This window comes from Erythrolamprus reginae, chromosome Z (assembly GCF_031021105.1).
Source record: "Erythrolamprus reginae isolate rEryReg1 chromosome Z, rEryReg1.hap1, whole genome shotgun sequence".
Classification (NCBI taxonomy): Eukaryota; Metazoa; Chordata; class Lepidosauria; order Squamata; family Dipsadidae; genus Erythrolamprus; species Erythrolamprus reginae.
In genome coordinates, this window is record NC_091963.1 from 69,844,836 (window position 1) to 69,857,322 (window position 12,487).

Below are 12,487 nucleotides of genomic sequence, written 5' to 3' on the forward strand. Positions count from 1 at the left end.
TCTTGTTAAAGTTAGCTGTTACATAGGAGATTGTGGTTGGGGAGTCAGGGTTATACAATAATTGGAGCGCACTTCTGCTAATGTAGCGAGACTTCTTTGTTTTTTTCTCCCACTGGCCACCGCCCCAAGTGCCTCGGTGTTTTCAGGCGTTTCGGGCGTCCTTTGGCTTTGCAGCTGACACCAGCAGACTCCCTCCAGCACATTCTTAAAGCTTCTGCTGGGCGCCCCCCCAAGACAGCAGCCACTCCCACTGGCCACCGCCCCAAGTGCCTCGGTGTTTTCAGGCGTATCGGGCGTCCTTTGGCTTTACAGCTAACACCAGCAGGCTCCCTCCAGCACATTCTTAAAGTGTCTGCTGGGCGCCCCCCCAGACAGCAGCCACTGCCACTGGCCACCGCCCTAAGTGCCTCGGTGTTTTCAGGCGTTTCAGGCGTCCTTTGGCTTTGCAGCTGACACCAGCAGGCTCCCTCCAGCACGTTCTTAAAGATGGCATATATTTCATTTTTTTTCTGCAATGTTGCCAAACTCCTAGAGCCATGATGGCGAACCTATGGCACACGTGTCACAGGTGGCAGATGGAGCCATATCTGCTGGCATGTGAGCTGTTGCCCTACCTTAGCTCCAACTTACCAGCTGATTTTTTACTTGTGCGGAAGCTCTAGAAAGGCATTTTTGTCCTCTGGAGGGCCTCTGGCGGGGTGGGGCATTTTTGCCCTCCCTAGACTCTAAGAAAGTCTTTGGAGCCTGGAAAGTGTGAAAATTGGCCTTTGGACCTACCGGAAGTCAGGAAATGGGGGAGGGGTGTCATGCATGCATGCCCAAGAGGTGGGGCAGATGGGGGACGTTGAATTATGGATGTAGGCACACGCATTCATGCAATAGCATGGGCATACTGACTTTCAATACCTGAGGGAAAGAAGGTTCGCCATCATTGTCCTAGAGTTTGTTTCTTTGTTTATTTTTTTATTTGTTTGTTTATTTATTTTGATTTATATGCTGCCTAACTACCGGAGGACTCTGGATGGCTTGCAGAAAAAACACCTAAAAACAGTTTAAAAGAACAACTTAAAACCCTTTATAAAAAAAACTTTCATATTCTTTATGACCAGATCTAAAAGATGTCTCATTTGCTTATTTGTATACAGTAAACCCTCGAGTTTCGCGTCCTCAATGATCGCGAAAGGGCTATTTCGCTATTTTAAACCAATTGTTACCATCTCGATTCTCGCGAGCGCTACATCGCGATTTTCCGGGAAAAAAAAATTAAAAAAAAAAAAAAAACCTGCTTGGTTTTTCCCGCCCGATGACGTCACGCGTCATTGCTGATTGGCCGAAATCTCGGCCAATCAGCTTTGCAATTGCAATCAGCTTTGCAATTGCAATCGGTTTTGCAACTTTTGCAAAAGTTTTTGCAGCCGTTCCTTCGAGCCTTCGAGCCGTTCCTTCCAGACGTTTCTTCGAGCAGTTCCTTCGAGCAGTTCCTTCGAGCCGTTCCTTCGAGCTGTGTCTTCCATCTGTGCCTTGGAGTTGCTGTGCTTTGCATCTGTGTCTTCCATCTGTGCATCTGTGTCTTCCATCTGCCTTGGATTTGCTGTGCTTTGCATCTGTGTCTTCCATCTGTGCATCTGTGTCTTCCATCTGCCTTGGAGTTGCTGTGCTTTGCATCTGTGTCTTCCATCTGTGCATCTGTGTCTTCCATCTGCCTTGGATTTGCTGTGCTTTGCATCTGTGTCTTCCATCTGTGCCTTGGATCTGTTTGGATCTTCTTTGAAGATGGCACCTAAACGTTCAATGAGGAGTGGAGGCGATGCTAAAAAGACCCGGAAGATGTTGACAATCAAGGAAAAGATTGAACTGTTGGACATGCTGAAAGCGGGACATTCTAATGTAGAGGTTGGTCGCCATTATGGGCTCAACGAATCGACTGTGCGATACATTAAGAAAGATGAGAAGAAGATAAGGCAAACTTCTCTGATATCATTCAACAAGGCTGCCAAAAGAGTAGTGACGCCTAGAAACAAACGGCTTATGAAGATGGAAGCTGGTTTGTCTGTGTGGCTAGAAGACTGCCGAAAAAAGAGCATTGCTTTGGATACGAACACTATCCGAACCAAGGCGCAGCAATTGTACAACCGTCTTGAACACACAGATGCAGATGGGGTAGACCGAGGTAAGGAATGGTGTTTTTTATAAGTGTATTTAAGTGTTTTTTAAGGAAGGAGGGAAGGAGAGAAGGGAAGGAGGGAGGGAGGGAGAGAAGGGAGGGAGGAGGGAAGGAGGGAGGGAAGGAGAGAAGGGAAGGAAGGAGGGAAGGAGGGGAGGGAGGAGGGAAGGAAGGAGAGAAGGAAGGAAGGAGGGAAGGAGAGAAGGGAGGGAGGAGGGAAGGAGGGAGGGAAGGAAGGAGGGAAGGAGAGAAGGGAGGGAGGAGGGAAGGAAGGAGAGAAGGAAGGAAGGAGGGAAGGAGGGGAGGGAAGGAAGGAGGGAAGGAGAGAAGGGAGGGAGGAGGGAAGGAAGGAGAGAAGGAAGGAGGGAAGGAGAGAAGGGAGGGAGGAGGGAAGGAAGGAGAGAAGGAAGGAGGGAAGGAGAGAAGGGAAGGAGGGAGGGAAGGAAGGAGAGAAGGAAGGAAGGAGGGAAGGGAGGGAGGAGGGAAGGAGGGAGGGAAGGAGAGAAGGGAAGGAAGGACTGTATGCTTTCATTCAAGTCACTTCTCTCTCCCTTTCCTGTCATTCTCTGTAGATGAAGGCGCTGATGACTCTGGAGACCCCCAGCCGTCAACATCTGCTTCTTCAGCCTCAGCCCCAGCCACATTCACAGCAAGCAAAGGGTGGTTTGAGAAATTTCAACGGCGCTATGGCCTGAAGAGTGTGTCATTGCACGGAGAAGCTGCCTCAGCAGATACAGGTGCAGCCGAAAACTTTGTCCAGGGCACGTTTAAAGAGCTAATTGCAGAAGGGGGCTACCTTCCAGAACAGGTGTTCAACATGGACGAAACAGGCCTGTTCTGGAAGAGGATGCCTTCAAGGACTTTCTTGATGCAAGATGAAGCCAAAGCCCCTGGCTTTAAGGCCATGAAAGATCGGGTGACTTTGATCATGTGTGGGAATGCAGCAGGCTTTATGCTGAAGCCAGGGCTAATCTATAGGTCACGAAATCCAAGAGCCCTCAAGAACAGAAATAAGAATTCATTGCCAGTGTACTGGATGCATAATCCTAAAGCATGGATTACAAAACCCCTCACGCGGGACTGGTTTAATCACTGCTTCATCCCACAGGTGGAGGTGTATTTGGCTCGCAAAGGACTCGATTTCAAAGTGCTTCTCCTAATGGACAATGCGGGAGGCCATGATGACCTGGAACATGAACATGATGGGGTGCAAGTCGAATTCTTGCCACCAAACACCACATCGCTTATCCAGCCAATGGATCAAGGTGTTATCCGCGCATTTAAGGCACTGTACATGCGCAATTCTCTTGCAAGCATCGTGGCAGCAATGGATGCTGATGCAAACTTCACATTGAAGGCCTACTGGCGTCAGTACACAATTGCATCTTGTCTGACGAACATTCAGAGTGCCTTAATGGACATGAAGTCACAGACAATGAATGCCTGCTGGAAGAAATTGTGGCCAGAAGTGGTGCATGCTCACAGGGGATTTGCTCCCGAAGAAATTCAAGATGCTGCAGTCCAGAACTCTGTGAAGCTGGCACAGGCACTGGGTGGAGAAGGCTTCGTTGACATGACACCAGAGGAAGTCAATGGTTTGCTTGATGAGCATGGCCTACCGCTGACAGACAAAGATCTGGAGGAGCTGACCAGGTCAGCGAGTGAAGAAGAGGAGGAAGAGGGAGCTGAACAAGCTGAGGAACAAGAAGATGTTGGCCTAACGCTGGAGCGGCTTGCAGAAATGAACAAAGCTGCTGCAAATCTCCAACGCATGGCGGAACTTTGGGATCCCCACATGACTCGCTATTTTCAATTTAAGGCCTCCCTTGACAACACCATTGCACCATACAGAGCCTTGTTAGCCAAGGAAAAGAAAAAGCGCCAACAACTGCCCATAACTATGTTTGTCACGAGAACCAAGAGGTCTGCCACAACATCACCTGCAGCGTCCATTGTAGACATGGTGATAGAAGAAGATCCCGATTTATCCTAGTTATGCTAACCCCCCCCCCAAAAATGTAAAAATGTAAATAAATATTTTTGTTATTTCTATCAGGATGACTAAGTGTGTTATTCAATGTGTACAGTACAGTACAGGTACAGGTAGAGGTACAGTACAGTACATTAAGGGGATGGGAAATGGTAATTTGTGGGTTGACAGTGTTGGGACTGAGTGGCATAGAGAAGAATGAATGAATGACTGAGTGAGTGAATGAAATTCAAACACAGGTGAGGGCTGGGGGGTTTTATTCTAGCAACTTGGTTGGGCAGTGCAAGAAACCAGGTTTAAAATGAAGTCTGGGATCAAAAAGGCAAATTTCCTCACTGAGGACTAGTAAATTGGTTGGGCAGTGCAAGAAACCAGGTTTAAAATGAAGTCTGGGATCAAAAAGTAAATTTCCTCACTGAGGACTAGTAAATTGGTTGGGCAGTGCAAGAAACCAGGTTTAAAATGAAGTCTGGGATCAAAAAGTAAATTTCCTCACTGAGGACTAGTAAATTGGTTGGGCAGTGCAAGAAACCAGGTTTAAAATGAAGTCTGGGATCAAAAAGTAAATTTCCTCACTGAGGACTAGTAAATTGGTTGGGCAGTGCAAGAAACCAGGTTTAAAATGAAGTCTGGGATCAAAAAGTAAATTTCCTCACTGAGGACTAGTAAATTGGTTGGGCAGTGCAAGAAACCAGGTTTAAAATGAAGTCTGGGATCAAAAAGTAAATTTCCTCACTGAGGACTAGTAAATTGGTTGGGCAGTGCAAGAAACCAGGTTTAAAATGAAGTCTGGGATCAAAAAGTAAATTTCCTCACTGAGGACTAGTAAATTGGTTGGGCAGTGCAAGAAACCAGGTTTAAAATGAAGTCTGGGATCAAAAAGTAAATTTCCTCACTGAGGACTAGTAAATTGGTTGGGCAGTGCAAGAAACCAGGTTTAAAATGAAGTCTGGGATCAAAAAGTAAATTTCCTCACTGAGGACTAGCAACTGAAGACTAGCAACTTGGGCAGGGCAAAAAAACGGGGCGAATAGGGGAGAGGGGCGAATCGGGTGTAGCGGCGAGGAGCTCGGAGGCGCTGGTGGGGGGTGGCCGGCATGGAAAGTAAACATTGCCAGCCTCCGAACTGCCGTCGCCCCACCATCTGCGCATGCGCGGCCATTTTTTTTATTTTTATTTTTTAAAAAGAGATCACGCATGCGCAGATGATGCTTTTACTTCCGCGCCGCTACTTCGCGAATAATCGACTGTCGCGAGGGGTCCTGGAACGGAACCCTCGCGAAACTCGAGGGTTCACTGTATCTGTACAATGCAAGTGAAAGTGAGGAGATGATTTCATTCAATGGTAGATCCTTTCTCCAATGCACTTGCAAGGAGAGTCCAACGTGGGTAATACTTCAGTCTGATTGGTAGGGACTGAGTTTTCATTTTAATATTAAGTGGGCACCGCCCCCTAGCCCCTCAGTCTAAAAAAACTCAGTCGCAGTATAGGGACTCTGAATTTCTTCTCTCATTCTTTCTATGTTTTAGAAGGTATTTATTCTGTGTAGTTTGTTCTAATTTTAAACTCTTTTTATTTCAGGAAGAAGACAGGATTATAAGATCCTCCTTCGCAGCACAGGATCTCTACCCCTAGTGGGGTGACATCCTAGTAACCGCTGCTCCCCCCCCTTCCTTCTCCAATCACCTCAGCACTATGGGCGGGAGCATACATTGCAGCTAAAAGGGAGCTACCGGGTCACTGACCTTCGTGGTCATACCCGGGAAAGAGGGGGCGGTTGACGCTGGGGGGGGTGTCCGCCACCCCCAGTGAACATACCGGGCTAGATCGTCAGGATCGGCAGAACGGCATTAAAATTGATAGTTTTCGCGCCGGAGCGAGGAGGAAAGCCTCACAAGCTGCGATCTCCATGGTAACTGGGGCGGCGGCCATTTTTGAATAACAAAAGGGTGGGCTCTCCACGGCCCATTTGGAAGAGCCAGGCGGTTGCCAGTGCAACAGTAACGCCCTCAGAAAAACTCCTCATTATCGGCACGTCAGTTTGGCGCCTGCAAAGCTTGCCCAGCAACACGCAGGCGCAGTAACAACTGCTGTTTGCTGGCATCGTGTAGAAGAAGGAGAGTAGCTGCTAATTCTTTTTGCTGACGCAGTGAGTGTATTTAAAGGCAAATTATGGCCGAGCAAGCTGGGGAAGAGTCTGCTGCTACCAGACCTAACACCCCGAAGGAAAAAACTAAGGGGGAAAAACCCAGATCAAAGTCTTCTCAGGGCTCCTCATTGAGAGAGGCTGAAAAAAGGATCAAGGCACTCAAGAGGCAGTTAGAGGCGACCCTGAAACAGCTGGTCCCTTCACAAACGACTCTCCCCCTGGGGCCTTTAGCAACGCCGACCTCCCCCATAAATACAGCTGGGGTAGCAGGCTCGGCAACCGAGAAGGACTGGTCACCAGATCGCCTTCCATTACCAGCTCCCTGCAAGGTTCAGGAGGTGTAAACACCTACTAGACAGGCCTCCGTTTGGCCTACTGTTCCTCTACCTCCTCAGCCATCGCATGTCACACAGTATGGCCAGGTACCAGCAGCCACATTTACACCAACAGCGGCTGGTTTGCGCACCTCGCAGGACACTTGGCAGAACATGCCTACAGCCCTACAGGATCTCACTGCCAACACCTAGTCACATGGCCTGGCAACGGGAGCTCAACAATATGCAGCCCCGGCACCCTGTAAGAGGGTTAGAGATCCGTGGATTGTACAAGCTCTTCCATCTTTACCGGAGTCAATAGAGGAGGATTTAAGACCGCGACGCAGGAACAGCGATCCGGAGGATGAGTTGTCGGGGGAGAAGGACATTCCCTCACCCCCGGCCTTTACGGGGCTCTTTAAACAATCCTTGTTCCGGGTCTTACTGAATAAGGCAGGCGAGGGAAGACAGGCTGGAGCACCTGCAGCGGCTGTCACGATTGGCGGTTTGTTTAAGGTGCACCAGAAAGAGACCGACAACATCCCTTCGTCGGAATTGTTCATAGAAAACATCAAAAGACCTTGGCTGCATCCTACAGCAGCCCGTGGTCCTTATCTAGTAGAAAGAAAATTCTACACATTTGATCAGGAAATGGAGTCATTATTGGGATATCCTACAATTGACGAACCAGTTGCCAGCCTCGTGTCCAATGCCTTAGTTCCCTCGGAGATGGCAGATGGACTAAAGCCCGAGGACAGAAAGGCGGAAAGCTTCGTGCGTAAAATGCATCAGATGGCGGCATGGGCCATACACGCAGCGTCTACTGCTTCTTTCTTCAACTGAGCTACTAAGCTGTGGATCCAGTAGATGGAAACTAGAATCAACCCAGAAGACGGACGTCTTCGACAAGACCTGAATAAGCTCCTAGCTGCCACGGAATTTTCAGCGGACGCTACGGTGGACGCAGCGAAATTCGCCTCAAGAGCCTTGGCGGCAGCGGTATCATCACAACGGATGATATGGCTATGCAACTGGCAAGCAGACGCCAAATCAAAATGGTGCCTGACGGCTGCCCCATTCCAAGGCGAGAAATTATTTGGGCAGGCGCTGGATAAGGTCCTCATTGAGGACAAGGATAAGAAAAAAGTATTACCAAGATCCAACAGACGATCTGAGAGGCGTTTCACCCCTTTTCCTCATCGGCAGCCCTTTCGGCCCGAGCCCTCCTCGGACCCCTCCTAGGGTTCGAGACCTTATTTTCAGGGCTCCTACAACCAGGGAGAATACCGCTCGGACAGATACTTCACTGACCGTAACAGACCCTCGCAACAAGGGAGACATCCTTTCAGAGGCTCTGGCGTCAGAGGGTTCCAACGCAATAAATGACTTCGTGGGCCCCCATCCCGCATACCATCGACTAGGCGCATATATCAAGCCACCTGGTCAGCCTTTTGTACCTTTTGCCAACTTAAAGGAGTAGATCCACAAACAGTGTCTCTGCCCTCTAACTAGGCACTTGTGGATCAAGGATTTCCTACGGGGGGCCTCTTAACGTCAAATCCCCGGTGGTTCATAGGTACCCAACCTGGGATCTACCATTGGTCCTACAAGCCTTGACAGGACCTCCCTTTGAACCATTCAGGACAATCTCACTAAGATTTCTGTCCATTAAGACTGCTTTCCTGGTGGCAATTACATCGGCTCGGAGAGTTTTGGAGATTTCGGCACTCTCGGTACGCTCGGACCTTTGCCAATTTTATCCAGACCGGGTTGTGCTACGGCTAGACCTGGCCTTTGTGCCAAAAGTGAACTCCTGGTTCCATAGGGCCCAGGAGCTAGTTCTACCAGACTTTTGCACGCATGGGTCTCATCCTTTGGAGTTGAGGTGGCACAAATTGGATGTACGCCGAGCTCTTAAAATCTACATTCGGCAGACACAATCATTTAGATCTTCAGAAGCGTTGTTCGTGTCCTTTTCCCAGAGTTCTAAGGGAAACAGGGTCTCATCCCAGACAGTTAGTCGCTGGCTACGTGACTGTATTTCTGAAGCATATAAAGCAAAGGGTCAACAGATTCCATGGGGAATCACTGGACACTCTACCCGTAGTGCAGCCGCCTCAGCAGCCTGGACCACGCAAGCGTCCCTTGAGGACATCTGCAGGGCAGCCACATGGGCGAAACCATCGACATTTATCAAGCACTATCGCATAGATTCTTTTGCCTCATCGGAGGCTGCCTTTGGGAGGCGGCGGGTATTACAAGGGGTATGTTCGAACTCAACACCCCTGGTCCAGCCTACCCCTCCCTCTTGGGCATATCCCACGTTGGACTCTCCTTGCAAGTGCATTGGAGAAGGACCGTTGAACTTACCTGAACTGTCTTCTCAATGTACTGCAAGGAGAGTCCAAACCCTCCCGGCTTAAGGGACCAGGGTTTTGGTATTCAGTTAAGTTTCGTATTTGGACAAGTTGATATGGTTAGTTAATAAAAGTTTTATGTTTTTACTGCTCCTTCGTTTTCTTTGACTGAGGGGCTAGGGGGCGGTGCCCACTTAATATTAAAATTAAAACTCAGTCCCTACCAATCAGACTGAAGTATTACCCACGTTGGACTCTCCTTGCAATACATTGAGAAGACTGTGCAGGTAAGTTCAACGGTCCTTCTACAATAGAAAGACACCTCTGCATGTTACTCAAAAATTAGTACTAACAACTGCAGTGATTCATTTAAAAACTGTGGCAAGAAATTAATACTTTTTAACATGATTTGATGAAATTTTTACACTAGCTTTTTATTTCTTTATTATTTGATATGACTAGATTTCACATTGTTACTGTTTTGATCATAATTATTTCATTAAATATCAATATAATTAAGATTTTAACCCAAATTACATATTTTTATGTCAGAGAACATTTTTACTGCTTACTATTTAATATGAACTGTATTTTTTGACTATAAGACACACTCTCCCTCCCCCAGAAAAGGAAATGTCTATGCATCTTATAGAGCAAATATTGTGGCTTCATTGAGAGGGGGTTGGTGCCTGTCACCATTGCCACCATTCATCGCCACTGGTAGGATTGCTGGAGTCTTTGCTCCCAGCAGCTGGTCGGTGGTTGCATTGGCTTCCCAGAATACCACCGATCAGCTGAATGGCAGCAGCAGTGATAGATGGTAGTGATAGCTGATTGGCAATATTCCAGGAGGCTGATCCAATCAGCTGCTCAGCAGGAAGGCTACAGCAGTCCCCAGTGGTGATAGCAGCTCAGCTCAGTTGACTGAGGGATGCAATAACATGCTAAAGCTGACCTTGCTGTTTGCTGCAAGGACACTAGCCAGATCAATACTAGAGGGGAGAATATTAGAGGGGAGAATATTCTAGATTTAGTTTTTACAAATGGGAATCGGGTTTCAGAGGTCAAGGTGGGAGAAAATTTAGGTTGCAGCGACCATCTATGTTTGTGGTTTGATGTAAAAACTGATTGTGAGCAATCCTATACTGCAACCAAAGTATTGGATTTCAGAAAAACAAATTTTAATGCAATGGGGGAATATTTAAATAATGAATTAAAGGGGAGGGATAAAATGGCAGGAGCGAGCACCCAGTGGACTGTATTAAAAAAGGCCATCTTAAAAGCCACAAGACTTTATGTAAAGCAAGTAACTAAAGGTAAAAGGAAGAAGAAACCGCTATGGTTTAGCAATGATGTAAGGGCTATAGTCAATGAAAAAAAGGCTGCCTATAGGAGGTATAAAGAGTCTGGAAGTATAGCTGATAGAGAGGTGTATAAAATGAGACAGAAGGAGGCGAAACAGATAATATATGCTGCTAAAGCCTCAAAAGAGGAAGAAATAGCAAAATCTGTAAAGAAGGGGGATAAAACCTTCTTCAGATATATTAGTGATAGGAAGAAGAAAAACTGCAGCATCACAAAGCTTAGTACCGGGAATAATACATGCATTGATGGGAATAAGGAGATCGCTGACCATTTCAATAGCTACTTCTGTTCAGTTTTCTCAAAAGACACCTTACAAAATAATACTATAGAGGGATATAGCATTGCTTCAAGCTGTACGGATTCAGCTCCAGTGATCTTAGAAGCCGATGTCTTAGAAGAACTTGAAAGATTAAAGATAAATAAGGCAATGGGTCCAGATGGCATCCATCCCAGAGTTCTTAAAGAACTCAGATCTGTCATTGCTACCCCCCTGACTGATTTGTTTAACCAATCCCTGTTAACAGGAGATGTTCCTGAGGATTAGAGAATGGCCAGTGTTGTGCCTATCCACAAGAAGGGCAGTAGAGAAGAAGCTGGAAACTACAGGCCAGTTAGCTTGACATCAGTTGTAGTTAAAATGATGGAGACTCTACTCAAAAAGAGGATAAATCAGCATCTAAAAAACAATAACTTATTGGACCCAAATCAGCATGGCTTTACTGAAGGCAAATCGTGTCAGACTAATCTCATTGAGTTCTTTGACTATGTCACAAAGGTGTTGGATCAAGGTGGTGCCGTGGATATTGCCTATCTGGACTTCAGCAAAGCCTTTGATACGGTTCCACATAAAGAGCTGATAGATAAATTAGTGAAGATTGGACTTAATCCCTGGATAGTTCAGTGGATTTCAAGCTGGCTGAAGCATAGACATCAGAGAGTTATTGTTAATGGCGAGTATTCTGAGCAGAGACAGGTTACAAGCGGTGTGCCACAAGGGTCTGTTCTGGGTCCTATTCTTTTTAATATGTTTGTGAGTGACATAGGGGAAGGTTTGGTAGGGAAGGTTTGCCTATTTGCCGATGACTCTAAAGTGTGCAATAGGGTTGATATTCCTGGAGGGGTCTGTAATATGGTAAATGATTTAGCGTTACTAGATAAATGGTCAAAGCAATGGAAACTGCAGTTTAATGTTTCCAAATGTAAAATAATGCACTTGGGGAAAAGGAATCCTAAATCTGAGTATCGCATTGGCAGTTCTGTGTTAGCAAAAACTTCAGAAGAGAAGGATTTAGGGGTAGTGATTTCTGACAGTCTCAAAATGGGTGAGCAGTGTGGTCGGGCGGTAGGAAAGGCAAGTAGGATGCTTGGCTGCATAGCTAGAGGTATAACAAGCAGGAAGAGGGAGATTGTGATCCCCTTATATAGAGCGCTGGTGAGACCACATTTGGAGTACTGTGTTCAGTTCTGGAGACCTCACCTACAAAAAGATATTGACAAAATTGAACGGGTCCAAAGACGGGCTACAAGAATGGTGGAAGGTCTGAAGTATAAAACGTATCAGGAAAGACTTAATGAACTCAATCTGTATAGTCTGGAAGACAGAAGGAAAAGGGGGGACATGATCGAAACATTTAAATATGTTAAAGGGTTAAATAGGGTTCAGGAGGGAAGTGTTTTTAACAGGAAAGTGAACACAAGAACAAGGGGACACAATCTGAAGTTAGTTGGGGGAAAGATCAAAGGCAACATGAGAAAGTATTATTTTACTGAAAGAGTAGTAGATCCTTGGAACAAACTTCCAGCAGACGTGGTTGGTAAATCCACAGTAACCGAATTTAAACATGCCTGGGATAAACATATATCCATTGTAAGATAAAATACAGGAAATAGTAAAAGGGCAGACTAGATGGACCATGGGGTCTTTTTCTGCCGTCAGTCTTCTATGTTTCTATGTTTCTAATACTGGATAAATGCGGGGAAGCATCTTATGGTCCGATGCGAAAAATACAGTATGTAAAAACAATTTTGCTGATACAGTCCTTGACTTACAGTCATTAATTCAGAAACTGTTGGTCCCAAAGTTATGATGGTTTCAGTGGCCCACAGTCACATGATCAGAACTCAGGCATTTGGTGGCCAACTTGCCT

General features: G+C 46.5%; 2 protein-coding genes across 3 annotated transcripts in view; both read left to right on the top strand.

Moving 5' to 3' along the window:
• Nucleotides 1-12,487, top strand: part of DPY19L1 (dpy-19 like C-mannosyltransferase 1) — a 344,645-nt gene that overhangs the window by 67,395 nt on the left and 264,763 nt on the right. The gene's annotated exons all lie outside the window — the stretch shown is intronic.
• On the top strand, nucleotides 1,729-4,218 carry LOC139175761 (tigger transposable element-derived protein 1-like). The gene is made up of 2 exons (XM_070767033.1): nucleotides 1,729-2,170; nucleotides 2,737-4,218. Exons 1-2 carry the CDS (start codon nucleotides 1,774-1,776, stop codon nucleotides 4,155-4,157), a joined length of 1,818 nt encoding a protein of 605 aa, XP_070623134.1. The 5' UTR covers nucleotides 1,729-1,773; the 3' UTR covers nucleotides 4,158-4,218.